This window comes from Talaromyces stipitatus, genomic scaffold (genome assembly GCF_000003125.1).
Source record: "Talaromyces stipitatus ATCC 10500 scf_1105507295541 genomic scaffold, whole genome shotgun sequence".
NCBI lineage: Eukaryota > Fungi > Ascomycota > Eurotiomycetes > Eurotiales > Trichocomaceae > Talaromyces > Talaromyces stipitatus.
Window position 1 is genome coordinate 1,191,125 of NW_002990115.1, and position 13,414 is coordinate 1,204,538.

The 13,414-nt window shown below is 47.9% G+C and overlaps 4 protein-coding genes across 4 annotated transcripts, besides 1 other annotated feature; 2 read left to right on the plus strand and 2 right to left on the minus strand.

Annotated features, from left to right (window-relative positions):
* Nucleotides 1-1,944: 1,944 nt before the first annotated feature.
* TSTA_027580 (AT DNA binding protein, putative) lies at nt 1,945-5,236 on the minus strand (the record flags this gene model as incomplete). The annotated part of the gene is made up of 1 exon (XM_002479853.1): nt 1,945-5,236. One exon carries the CDS (start codon nt 5,234-5,236, stop codon nt 1,997-1,999), a length of 3,240 nt encoding a protein of 1,079 aa, XP_002479898.1. The 3' UTR covers nt 1,945-1,996.
* Nucleotides 2,694-2,755: a sequence feature (CT-rich).
* Nucleotides 5,237-6,506: 1,270 nt separating the features above from the next.
* TSTA_027590 (aldose 1-epimerase, putative) lies at nt 6,507-8,107 on the plus strand. Its single transcript, XM_002479854.1, has 2 exons — nt 6,507-6,755; nt 6,810-8,107. Exons 1-2 carry the CDS (start codon nt 6,651-6,653, stop codon nt 8,022-8,024), a joined length of 1,320 nt encoding a protein of 439 aa, XP_002479899.1. The 5' UTR covers nt 6,507-6,650; the 3' UTR covers nt 8,025-8,107.
* Nucleotides 8,108-8,177: 70 nt separating this feature from the next.
* TSTA_027600 (actin-related protein RO7, putative) lies at nt 8,178-9,842 on the minus strand (the record flags this gene model as incomplete). The annotated part of the gene is made up of 1 exon (XM_002479855.1): nt 8,178-9,842. The coding sequence occupies one exon, from the start codon at nt 9,840-9,842 to the stop codon at nt 8,193-8,195; it is 1,650 nt and encodes a 549-aa protein (XP_002479900.1). The 3' UTR covers nt 8,178-8,192.
* Nucleotides 9,843-10,193: 351 nt separating this feature from the next.
* On the plus strand, nt 10,194-12,948 carry TSTA_027610 (Rad2-like endonuclease, putative; the record flags this gene model as incomplete). The annotated part of the gene is made up of 2 exons (XM_002479856.1): nt 10,194-10,229; nt 10,252-12,948. The coding sequence occupies 2 exons, from the start codon at nt 10,194-10,196 to the stop codon at nt 12,865-12,867; spliced, it is 2,652 nt and encodes an 883-aa protein (XP_002479901.1). The 3' UTR covers nt 12,868-12,948.
* Between the last annotated feature and the right edge of the window lie 466 nt (nt 12,949-13,414).

A 13,414-nucleotide genomic window follows, 5' to 3' on the forward strand; every position in this document is an offset into this window, starting at 1 on the left:
GCGGGTCAAGTAACTTTGCCTTGAGATGCAAAGAATGGCTCGCTGTGTACCAGATAGAATGGAAATTGTCAAAGAGTCCCCGAGATAAGGTAGTCCCGCTGTACCGGACACGATCTAGCACCGGAACGAATGTAATTTGACCCCCTTGACCTTTTTTCGTTCTTCTTTCGCTATTTCAGGTCTTTGTCTGTTTCAGCCTTCGAATCTTGTCAGTTGAAATCTGACTAGCGATTTTGCAGGCAGATTCTCAACGGCTTAAATACTACTTAGTCGTACGCACTCATTCACCGGAACTATCCAACATCGATCTCTCTCCACTATACGGAGAACACCGTTACGACTACGGCCACGTCCTGCCCAAAGCGTCCTGATAAGAATTTAAGTCTTCTACATCTATCACGGTGATCATTTGACGAAGTCAACGTAGCAGTCCGGCCTAATTAGGCCCGAACATCCGGGGCAATCATCTCGGTACTAGGTAGCGAGTCGCCATGCGACTTTTGTGGGTACTGCGTAGGTACGTATTGGTAGCGCTGTTGCGCAAGCCAGGGTCTCCTCGTATTCATTTCAGGTACATTACATTACGCACGTCGCACCGTTTAATGGCTGTAGTAGGCCTGAATGAAGGATCCCTATCCCAGCGAAGATCATTCAACTCTCTTGCTGGGGCCCAGTCTCATTAGTTATAAATAAACATCACGAAGACTGGACTATTTGACAATAGTTTAGAAGACAACCATGGCGATGATCAACCTTGCATGAAGAGATCAGACCAAGCAGTTTATTGAATCTACCAATGAATCTGAATAGATAAGATACATCATCCATATCGTAGATACCCTCGCATGAGCCAGGGAATATCATCAATGGTAGTAATAATATCGCATATCCCGGTAATCGTCTATTTTCACAGGCTTCGATCCGATTGAGTCATTTGAAGAAATTATTGACATGCATTTTCGGCCAGTGAGGTGAGAAATGCTTATCTCTTAGGGCTTTGTGGCTAGTCGTTTCGATTAGTAGTTGGTTTCCTTTTTGGGACTTAGTATGAATTAGGGCTGTTCCTTAGTTTTCTGCCTAGGTTTACTTGTCTTGCTGAGAACTGCTCTGTCAGGATTCAGAACAGACCATGTTCTCAGTAACAGACTAACTATTGGGTCGAGAAGCTTGTTTCTGTTCCCTCCAAGGTTTATTTGTATTCATGTCTAATTGTTTACAGTATAACGCAGCCTGTGTGAAGACCGTGACATAACTCTATAATTATATGCATAATACAGTCTCCACAACGATAACAGTAATAATAATTATCAAGACGATTGTCAGGCGTTAGTCACTCGGACTGCCGAACTCTGGACAGATAACGCTCTTTCTGGAGGTTGTCTCCGACAAGCCCTGAAGCCTCTGAACGTAGAACGGACGGAGTCCTCCGGATTATATCTATTTGATTAATTTATTTACTTTTTTGCGAAGTAATTTTCGAATTAACCGCCTTTCGCGGGAGATCAAGGGTCCAAATTTGTTGCTTCACATGTGTTTTCTCGTCCTACGTAGATACTTCTGACTCTGGGGTGACATTCATATGCCAATCGCTGCATTTACTTATTCCCACTGACTTGATTGGTCTAAGAATGAATTATACATGACACCGTACAGATGCACTGCTAATAAAGAATTCTAGCCGAGACTCTCGCTGAGATTAAGTATAACAAAGACATAGAAGACAAAACAACGGCGCCTGAAAGAACCTTGGAACAGTGAACGGGTAATAACGCATAAGATCGATCAATCCGAAGAACAATGAACTTAAGCAGATGAATCGAATACGGAACAAATAAACAAGTGGTATCAAACATTGCATGCATCTCGTTTCATCGTAGATTCTTCCATCTCATCCATGGAATAGGTCCGAACGAAAACACAACATGCCACTCCGAAGGTAAATTGAATCAATATATGGAAAGAAAAACATAGATAAAAAGACGTATCATAATGAGACTTAGTAATTTTGCAACAGTCGCTGCTCCCTTCGCTCTCGCCGAATTTCGTCACCCACGATAATACTGAACAGCCGCTTGTGTAGGTCATCTTCTGTCCATCCGATTTGACCCCGTCCTCCATTCCGGATATCAGCGCTAATCAATTCGGAGACGAACCGATCCAGGATCCCGAATTGGATCTTGGCAATCGGTAGACCGTGCTCGCCGTCTGATGTCCATAGGGAATCGCCGAGCATTTCATCACGGTGTGGTGTTGGATGGTATGGGAAGCGTTCGGGGTATCTTTTCGCTTCCCAGTAAAGACGTTTTAAGGCAACGTAATGCGCGTCGGTAAAGTAGCCCGACGTCGCAAGAAGTTTTGGCGATGAGAAAGAAGAGAGTCGGTGTTTCTTGATTCGCCGTTGCACTGTAGAAGTTACCGAAGTTACTTGCTCCATCTCTCTAGTCTCTTCTGCATCTCTGGACGCACGAGATCGTTTTAGACTTGGGGTTTGTTCCTCCGTCATGAAGGGCGGGCTTTGAGATTCGTCCAAAGGCACTTCTTTCGATGCAGTCCACCAGCCTGGAGTGAAATTGTTCGTTATCCGTCGGAACCATGACTGCTTTGGTCCAGATATCGTCTGTTCCGGTGTTGTAACCGATGTAGCGAAAGAAGTATGCTCATTCGTAACCTCTCTCCCTGCTTCAATATAAATATCGTCATCGTCATCTTCTTCCTCCATTTCTTCCTCAACTTCTTCTTGTTCCTCTTGCTCTTCAGCTTGCTGGTCATCAGAGACTCCGTCATCCACGTTATCATCTTGCATATCTTCAGGGTCGTCGTCGACCAGTTGAGTGCCCAGTGAAGATGGCTTTATCGGTGACGACACATCACGACTAATTCCACCATATCTAGAGCTCTTATCAGATTGTAGTCTCTGACTCAGGGCCGAGTGAGGACTGCTGTTTGCATAGTATTGACGTGACTTGGGAGTGTCGCGAGGTTTTAATAAATCCGCCAAATCAACCTCCCGTTCGCGTAATTGAGCCGGACGTGATTTTCCCAGTGGCGGAATTTCGCCCTTGGCTGGATCCCAAGCATAGCGGTGAGTTACGCTCCTGGGAGAACTAGCTTGTCTTGGGATGTCAGTCATCGATTGTTTCCCATCTACAGATGATGTGAATGTCTGATGTCTAGCAGAGCTAGAATCATGATTTCTGGCTTCCTCTTGCCAGACATCTCCGTAATCTTCGTCATCCTCGATTTCTTCACTACCCTCTTCCAGGTTTTCATCTTCACCTTCGCCTTCATGAGCCTGCTCTTGAACGTCTTCGCCTTGCTCCGAGACATCCTCATCGCTGTCAAGCACAATCACGTTATCCGACCCTGCCATATTGATTTGTTGGCTGACTAGTTCACGTTCTTGCTGCCACTCCGCTTCTAGCCGCTGGCTTCTTGACATTTCAGGTTGTTCTGGTAAGTTTTCATCTTCATCGTCATCATCAGAAAAGGTATCCGGTTGTTGCGGGCTTTCGGTAGGTTCTTGCTCCGCGCTATGATTTCTCTCGCGAGCTTCGCTCGTCCTTTTTTCCTCCTGCCTTCTTAGTCTCCTGGACCTCATCTTACCACGAGCCACAAGCTCGCCGAATTTAAGACCAGCTTGAAGTTGGCGCCGAGACTCCATATCAAGGTCGCCGAAAATATGCTTCAACCTTTCACTTGCACTAACTATCTCTTCCTCCTCTTCGTCGCTATTTTCAGTGTCAAGATCCTGTCGATAACTCAAAGTTTTGTGCAGACTTAGACCAAGGCGGACTAAGCGGGCAAGACTTAGAAATCTCTTCCTCGCTTTTTCAGCCGCTGGTCGTATTGAGTGTTCTGATACCGGGGCATTCATGACGACTGCGTCAACGGACCCGATTTGATCGTCCACTGATTCGAATCCGTTCTGCAATTCCGGGGATTTATGGTATGGTGTTGTGGATGACGCAGGAACATAATTGCTAATCGCAGGTGATTTTGTAGTCCTCCGCGTTGTTCGCTCAGTAATAACCGCATTCTGTTTCTGAGAGAAAGACTCGTGGTCCCCCTTGGAGGAGCTAAGTATAGAGCTGAGCCCGGCTTGTTTTGCGGAAGGAAGTGTATCTAGGGAGACCATGCTGAAATCTTCACTCTCCATGATAGTATCGTATTCATGATGGACATCAGTTGGGTCTGTAATAGTCTGTGTGCCATTACTTTGAACTGTTGTCGACTTATCTCCATTTCCATCAAGGAGCGACGATGAAGTCGGGGTCGGATAGTTTCTGCGTAGTCGACGAGGAGTATGTCCTGCGTACAATGTATTCTCGGGTGTTAATCCTCTGAGCCTTCCGACAGGGGAGACCGACGCCAGGGGTGTCGCGATTTCCGAGACCCGTACAGATTTCGCACTTTTATTAGGCATTTCAGTGCTACCGGGTGGAGAGAAACGGTGGGCATTTAGACCTGGTGGCTGTTCTTCGAAGGCCCCAGAGCCGGCCATATCAAGGAAAGGATCAGGTTCTGACGATGCGACGGACGGTGACCCCATGTCAGCAGTCATGAACGGAGTGGGAGATTCTCTATCGACGACCCCGTCAAGTGTACTTGACATCATGTTGTTCCTCGCAGGACTTCCAACTGGCTCAATGCTTTGCACGACTGTCTCTGTTTGCAAGCTCTTTCGGGGCCGGCCGCGCGGTCGGCTTATAGAATCCGGTGGTTGGGGTTTGGGAGTCCGTCCTGGACTTCCCTTGACAGGGCTAAGACTCTTTTCGCGAACGTTAGATTTGCGCGGGCGACCTCTTCGCTTTTTTGCTGACGGCGGGTTACTTATTTCATCCTTCAACGGGACCTTGGTTGTGATAGTAGAAGGTTTGAGTCTTTTCCGGGGTCCATCCCGAGTGTTCTCGTCATCTTCTTGCTCAGCTTCTACCGTCACTCGTATCCTCCAGGGACTTAAATTTCCCTCTGATTGCATTTTTGTCGGAGACAATGATCGCTGTCGCATAGGACTCGTCGGTAAAATGATATCATTGAAGCGCATCGTCTTGGAGCTTTGTTGCTTGGAGGTCCGCGGAGGCGCCCGTTCTTGTCGCCGTGGTGTGTGCATCGTATACGGCGGAACCCAGCTTTGTCGTCCATGGAACTCGGGCACTGGTGATGAAATGAGATACAGCGCGTCTCCTTCGGGGCCCAGTACATCAGGCGATGATGCGCTTGAAGATACAGAGGACATTCCGCGCAGCGCAAGTATCGATCAGTCGTCGGACGACGGCGCCACTGCGGAGCAATAGTACAATCAGGAAGGTGGACAAGGCGGTGGTGAGCTCCGGGGGTAATGGGTTTGCATTGCAAGAAAAAGATGGTGACTTTATAATTGACTGCAAGTCCTGCACATTATTTCCACTCGCACAGGCGCAGGGCTGGATGTTTCTTGCAGTTGTTGTGGAGTTTCATGTTGAAGTCTCGATAAACAACTCTCCCGATCCGGCAGGCAGGCGCGACCGTGTTAATGCACCAAGCCACAAGCGGTTGGCACGTCACGTGACTTTGACGAAGCTACATACTAGTACATACTAGTACAGAGAGTACGTACAGCCATCTTCTACTTTTCTCCAAGTTTGTTCTTGATTCTGAACACCATCTCGCAGCCAGAACCACGTTCCAGCAGGGAGACGGTAACTTCACGTGGCCACTCAAATGTGATTTTGTCAGGATACAATTTTTATGACAACATGTCGTCATTCGCTGTTCGGTTAAATATGAAATTGCGGAGGCATGCTTAGCTTCAAGGCTTAAGCCCCCGGAATAGCTAAACTCATGACTCAATCCTATTTCGACCTCACAATCGATTCAATGTGTTTTCCACCGAGAAGCAATCTCGGGTAATTGGGGTAATTGGTTGATTGATGAACTCTCGCTGTGTACGACGCAAGAGACCGAGCTGAGAAATCACATTGACCGCTATGATGCCGATCATGGCCTGATTCTTCAACGCTATGTGATCTTAACAAAAGAGACATGTCCTTTCTACTGTACTCGGGTCGATACATAGACTGTCCGCCTGAGCAGAATGAGCAGTATTCCATAATGCTACTCCATACCCAAGGATACAACCTGACTACGGAGTAGAGCCGACTGTGCCGTACAGGCCAATCCTTGCCTTGTAGGAGAAGATGGTGATGCCATGTGCTGAACGCTCAGCCAGTCAGCACGCCAGAAGATCCAACTATGCAAAGAGCTTTAGTCTATCAGAGGACGAATGCCAACAAGCATCTCCACGTTACATCCTAAGGCCGCAAGGCTAACCACTTTACCCAGATGTGATTGGTCAATTCGTATCAGCTAACACAGAACAGGCTTAGCGCTGCATGCTTCCCCAGTAACAACCGACGACCAACCCCGGATTCGCGCAAGAGACATCGCCAGCTTGTCCGGAGTATTATGTCGCTCAAGGAAAATCCTGCATCTGCTCCTCCAAGCCTCCTTTGCCTCTTTTAATCCCCGCGTTCGTTGCGAGCAAATTAGATTACTTGCTATTTCCCCGCCTCTTAACCGGCAAGAAGGGGGGTGAAAGCGGGAAAATAACTTGAAAGGAAGCAATGGGGGAGAAAGCTTAGCTAGCTGCAGTCGCCATTATAAAAGCTGGAATGCCCCTTGCGACCGGGCAGGGTCGCTTCTTGCAGCTCGGCTCTGGATCGTCATTTATTTTGTACTTCAAAAGACTCGCTAAGCGTCACCTGTCGTTTGTTGCAGTAACAATATACGCTCTGGTTTTTCTGGGAATTGCATCTTCCGTGATCTACAAGATGCGTTTCCAAAACTACGTCTCCGCGGCGGCACTGTTTGCGCTGCCGGCCCTCGGCGGCCAGAGCTCCCACTCTAGTAGTGACAATTCTACAGATCCCTTCAAGATCTATAACATCACCGCGACCAATATTACTGCTTCCTTCATCGGATACGGTGCGCGTCTTGTGGCATTGTACGTCCCGGACAGCAACGGCACACTCCAGGACGTTGTCGTCGGTTACGATGATCCCACGACGTATGTGCAAGACTCTGAAACCAACCACACCTTCTTCGGCGCGGTGGTCGGTCGCTATGCCAATCGTATCAAGAATGGTACTTTCACCATTGACGGGAACAAATACCAAATCCCCACGAACGAGAACGGTGGTGCCGACACACTTCACGGTGGTACCGTGGGCTATGATCAGCGCAATTGGACTGTGACCGCTTCAACAAAGGACAGCATCACATTCTCTTTCCTTGACACTGGATATGAGCATTTCCCCGGTACTGTGCTCAACCACGTCACTTATACAGTCGACGCTCTCAGGACTGCGGTCAACCCCAAGGGTCTCCCTCAATTGACCTGTCGCATTGTCTCCATGTCTCTGACAGACAAGACTCCAATCATGCTTGCCAACCACATCTACTGGAACCTGGACGCCTTTCAAGTCCCTACTATCCTCAACAACACCTTACACATGCCACTCGCTTCTCGCGTCGTTGCTGGAGACAACATCCTAGTCCCCAACGGCACCATTTTCGACGTCGACACCGCCTTTGACGGCGCAATAGACTATACGACCGCCAAACAAATTGGCGCCGACTTCGACCATGCCGGGGGCGTCTGCGGCTTCAACTGCACTGGTGTTGATACCTGTTTCATCGATGACCGCGTCCCTTACTACGTTGACGGCGCTGTCGTGCCCATCATCCATCTCTCCTCTCCAGCAACAGGTATTACTCTAGATGTCGCCACTAACCAGGTTGCACATCAAATCTATACCTGCAATGGTCAGAATGGCACTATTCCCATCAAGGCCTCGCAGAAGGCCCGTAATGAGGCTGCTGGTAAAGGTGGCGTTGATTATGTTAATAAGCATGGCTGCATTGTTATTGAGACGGAGGGTTGGATTGATGCTATCAATCAGCCTGAATGGGGACAGCAGGAGATTTTCTCGCCGGCTGATGCACCGACTGTGAATTTCGCTACGTACCAATTCGGTACTCTTTAAAGACGTGACGCATATTCATAGTAGCTGTTTGTATATACTGTTCATGAAAGTAATAACCAAATATATTGCTATCTCAACCCCCCACTTGAAGCCAGAAAGAACAAAAGGGTATCGTAGATTAAAGTTAAAGTAGAGTAGGAAACATCAAGAACATGTCGATTATACACATCATCCCCAACCTGCCAACGTCCAGCTCGACCGATCACTTATCACAGACGACCGAACACCAGACCGTCGGTCCGCAACATGATGGCGATGACCATCCAAATCTCTAGTAGCACTCGCCAAACCATCTCGAAGAAACTTTTCGCGCTCAACTTCCACAAGTCCTCTAATTTTGAGACTTGTGACAAGGCTGGCGCCGGCCCAAGCTCCTAGAGATTCAACTTGGCGGAACTGGCCTTGGATCAAAGGCTTGCTGTGTCGCGCGCGGTTGCGGTGAATCTTTTGTTCGACGAAATCAAGTTCTTCTGGTTCTTCTGGTTCTTCTGACTTCTCATGCGCCGTATCGGTCGTATCTGCTTGTAGGTCTTCAGATGTATTGTTGCTTTCTCGGCTGATTTTGAGCTGCTGTAATTTTTTTCGTTGCTCTTCCACAGCCCGGCCCCTGGTCGCGTCCCACCCGTGCTCTGCTACCAAGGACGAGGCCTCATTCACTATACGCTGACGAATGCCTGGTATTCTTGACCCACCTCCGACAAAAATTATACGAGACATGCATGCTCCACGCACATCTGGCGGAAGCTCTAACAAAGCATCATAAACCAAGATATGAATTGGTCTCTCATCATCGTCCAATTCGTGCTCGTCGACTCCATTGGCGAAGAAGTTCTCTTCAACCGGCTTCGCGAATTGAGAGAATGGAAGTTGCACATACCCCGAATCAGGATTCGATGGTGATGGTATGGATACATTCTTATTCAGGTTTTCATCCTCTGGTGCGAATTTGCACCAAGCAAATCGGCTCACCACTTCTTCGCAGTAGTTGAAATCGACAGATACTTTACTATCATTCTCCGCTTCGGCTTTGGCTGTATCGTCTCGTTGTGAAAGCATTCGCCCCATTTTCTGCATCAGAGATTTTGTTGCCCTAGTGCTCCGTTTCGAAGTAATGTCCCTATATTCGTAGATGGCAGTAACCGTTGTTTCGGCCCATCCTATATCGACGACCAGAGCTGCACGTACCCCGGCTGCTGCAGCTACCATGGCAGCAGACGGTAGAAGCGTAATAGAGGGAAACCTCCAGCGGTTAAATAATGTTTCGAGAATAACTGATAGCAGCGGATGCGGCATGACGGACGGCATGACCAGAACAAGACGCGCATTTCCCGCATCAGTCAACAGATAATTGTTATAAATCTCACGAACCGCACGTTCTAGTTTATCCTCAACAAGTCCAAGATCAACCTCTCTTAAATCCATGCGCCATAACTCGTGGTCTCTAGCCCACTCCTCCGCATCCAACGACCTAGGAGTCTCTCCTGGTGTGCCTCCTTTGGTTTTGATCCACCCACGATAATCACCAGCCTTTCTCGATTCCTCCGGCCCAAATCCCACAGTGCACATCGGCATACTCTCGCCCTCGAACCCTGCACGCAAGGAACGAGCTCCCATCTCGATAATTATAGCATCTTCTTCGTTCCGGAAGGATGACAGCGCTGAAGATGTGGAGCCGAAAGACGAGACCATTGAGCGATTGCGGTGATGTGGTGGTGTGCGAGGCTCGAAGGACTGTTCATCTTTGCGTATGCGTGCTCGTGCAGCTTCGAGGGCTGATATGGACGGCTTGCTTGCGTGTCGGGACTCGGTGGTTGCCATCTTCAAGATACCCGCCTAGCAGTGTCGGGGCCTTGATGCTCAATATTGCGCGAGTATCAAATTGTTAATCTGCCATACTTCGTCAAATAGCTCAAAACTGCTCAAAACTGTACACGATCAATCGTATCTCTACTTGTTAGTCGAAGAGTGAAATTGTATTGCGCTAAGGGAACAAGTGTCAGGTAGTCTGGGGATTTGATTGGCGGAAGCTCCGTTGCCAGGCCGCAGTTTCCACATCAAAACAACATCCCCGACTCACTACAACTTCACACAGTCTGTCCCGGCGACATTTTCGGCTTCATTTCCCGCTCAAATTCTTGGAATTAGGATATGAACTCATAATTATTGATAATGGGTATTCCAGGGTATGTAGGAGGCACGATGAGTGTTGGCTTTATTTATATCCTAGGCTTCCCTGCTAATCAAGGCAAACAGACTTGGCAAAGCAATTGGAAATGCCGATCGGATCGCTCTCTCCAGACTTGCAGTCAGACACTTAGAAGTCGCCAGACGACCAATTCGAATTGCCGTGGATATATCGATCTGGCTATTCCAGCTTCAAGCCGGACGGGGAGGACAAAATCCTGAATTACGCACACTTTTCTTTCGACTAGTACGACTTCTTGCCTTACCGGTTCACCCCCTCTTCGTCTACGATGGAAAACAAAAGCCGCCTTTCAAGAGAGGAAAAGCAACAACGGGTCGAAGTTATGGTAACGCACCAATCATCAATCTTTCCAAGATTTTGATCGATCTGTTCAAGTTCCCTCGACACGATGCGCCGGGAGAAGCGGAGGCTGAATGTGCAAGGCTGCAACAAGCCGGGGTTGTCGATGCAGTTATGAGCAATGATATCGACACGCTGATGTTCGGATCGGGTCTTACAGTTATGAACTACTCAAAGGAGAGTTCAACTGGCACTACGGCTGCCACTCATGTTGATTGCTATGCTACCGAAACGCAGCTCGACGTTGAGGCGAACGTGAAATTGAGCCGTGCAGGCATGGTTTTATTCGCAATGTTGAGCGGCGGGGATTATTTGCCATCAGGCGTTACGAAATGCGGACCTGGTCTCGCTGGCGAGATTGCAAAGGCCGGTTTTGGTGAGGATCTTTTTGAAATTATCTACTCCAACGACGACGAGGTGGATGCCAAACTTGCGGAATGGAGGGAGCGACTACAATATGAACTTGATGAAAACGAAAGCGGTTATTTCCAGTCCAAGCACAAAGCTGTCCGGATTCCAGATACGTTTCCTGATCGCCAGATTTTGTCGTTTTATGCGAAACCGGTGATTTCTAATGAATACGAAATTGAGCAATTACGCGAGCGGCTCGTGGGGGCTTGGGATCATGAAATCAACGCACTTGAACTCCGGAAGTTTGTCGCAGAGTACTTTGAATGGAAGTACCGCTCCGGAGCCAAGAAGTTAATACGAAACCTAGCGGAGCCATTGATTTTGACCAGATTGCGACTTGCTCGATCTCCCATTGCTACGTTCGGATATGGCTCTTATGTTCCAAACGCAGATCTGCCCATATTGCAAAGGATATATCGCAGTCGAATGCATTTCAGTACAGGCTGTATTCCTCAAGTGCAAGTGGAAATGATTCCTGTCGATGTTGTAGGACTCGATTTGGATGCGGAGGAGCCTAACCCTCCCCCAGAGTGGTCGCAGGCTACGGAACCAAGTACTCAACCAGCGGAAGATGAAGATGAAGCAGATGCCGAAGCTGTACCGGCTGATGCTCAGGCACCGAAATATCATATACCCAAACATCCGTACAATCCTTTTGAACCAGAGAAGATCTGGGTCTTCGAGACCGTAGCAAATCTAGGAATTCCAGATGTGGTGGAGCGTTGGAAGAAGCAGGAAGCTGAGAAGAAAATGCCTAAAAAGCCGGCACCCAAGAAGGCTACCGCAAATAGGAAGAAGAAGGTTATTGATCCAAGCATGAAGCCTGGCGGTATCCTTCGTTACACAACTGTCACGAAACCGGGCAGCGATATGAACAGCGTCAAGAAGGCACACATTCTCGATGCCGCAGGTTTATCGTCATCGCCACAACAACCCTCAAGTCAAAGTACATACAACAGCCAATACAGTGTCTTGTCTGACAACGGGATTTTCTCAAGTCAATCCCTGCGACCAAGCCAAAAATCAATGAAGTCGTCAGGTGTGGCTATGGATGAACTTGTGAGTCAATTTTCTGTAACTTGCAGTATAGGAGATGGTTACACTACGCATGTACGGGGCCCATCTTTCAGGCGTCCTCCTTCTATTCGCGGTCTGAATTTCGACAATGTGGATCTCGACACAGAGCTAGAAAGTATTGCTACTTTCTCTCCATCTCATTCCCCATCTTCGACCAAGTTCAGAATTAGTTATACGCCTGCTGGAAATCTTTCGCCTCTTTCAGCAGAAACTACGAGGCGGGTTCAACCTCCAGCTGCAACCTTGTCACCCACACCGAAAACTCGGCGCTCGAACAGGATCAAAGCTCAACAATCCAGCAGCGAGGAGCTATTAGTGAGAGCATTTGAATCTCTTCGCCTGTCTCCAGTGGCTCAAAGTCTAGAGCCTGAAAACTTAGAGGATGCGAAAAAAGTGCGGAAATCAAGATCAAAAGCAGCAGCGAACAAGTCTAAGAAGCCACCATCTGCAGCATCGAAACCTCCGGAGGTCCAGCCCGAGCTTAAACGTAATTCGCATGTCCTTCGAAGCCAGAAAGATCAATCAAAAGCAAACCAGACCGAAGAGATTACCGATCTCGAAGCCGTCCCACCTGTACCAGCCAAAGCCGAAAACGAGGCTAAAGATCCTGATCAGACTCAACCTCAGCCTCGCAAGACCTTTACTGAAACAATACGGACCTACAATGGATTCTGGACCGTCGACCTTCGCGAAGAAGATGAGTCTAGCCTTGAAACTGGCGAAACACAACAAGAACACGAAGAAATCACCGAAAAGGGGAAGGGCAAGAAGAAGAGAATTGCACGTGTTAGCCTCCTGGATATGAGGTGATCGTTTATTATTTACTTCTACCGCCCGTACATTCTGATCTATTTGTTAGCGACACCGTATTAGCATTCCAGGCGTTTGGCATATTTCAGTCTTTTTTGTGTGCTTTGGATCTAGTCAGAATCGTTGTCTTCGATACAAGTAGTTGCATGAATTAATGACATGATGATTCAACATCAGCTAAATCAAGAAACACAATAGTCAAGGTATTTATCTAGGTCCGTCTAGCTATCTAGGTGCACACTACTGTGACGACAAATGCGCAAAGTATGATTTATTACCAATCTAGGTAATTTTGATTCTGTCGAGCCCTAACTTCAGATAGGTAGGTGGGTACCTGCAACGTTCAATTAAGTTCCTTTATCCTTTCCAGGTTTGTAGCATGCTAACTGGGTCTAGAATTATCGTTCAGTCATGAATTCATTATTCTTTGCACTATACTGGCAGCTAGGTTGTCAGTTTTAGTAGAAGTCATCGAACATCCTCATTCAGCATCTGTCCCACAGGTCAGAATCTTCTTCACAACTTTCATCGCTCTCCCCGCCATATC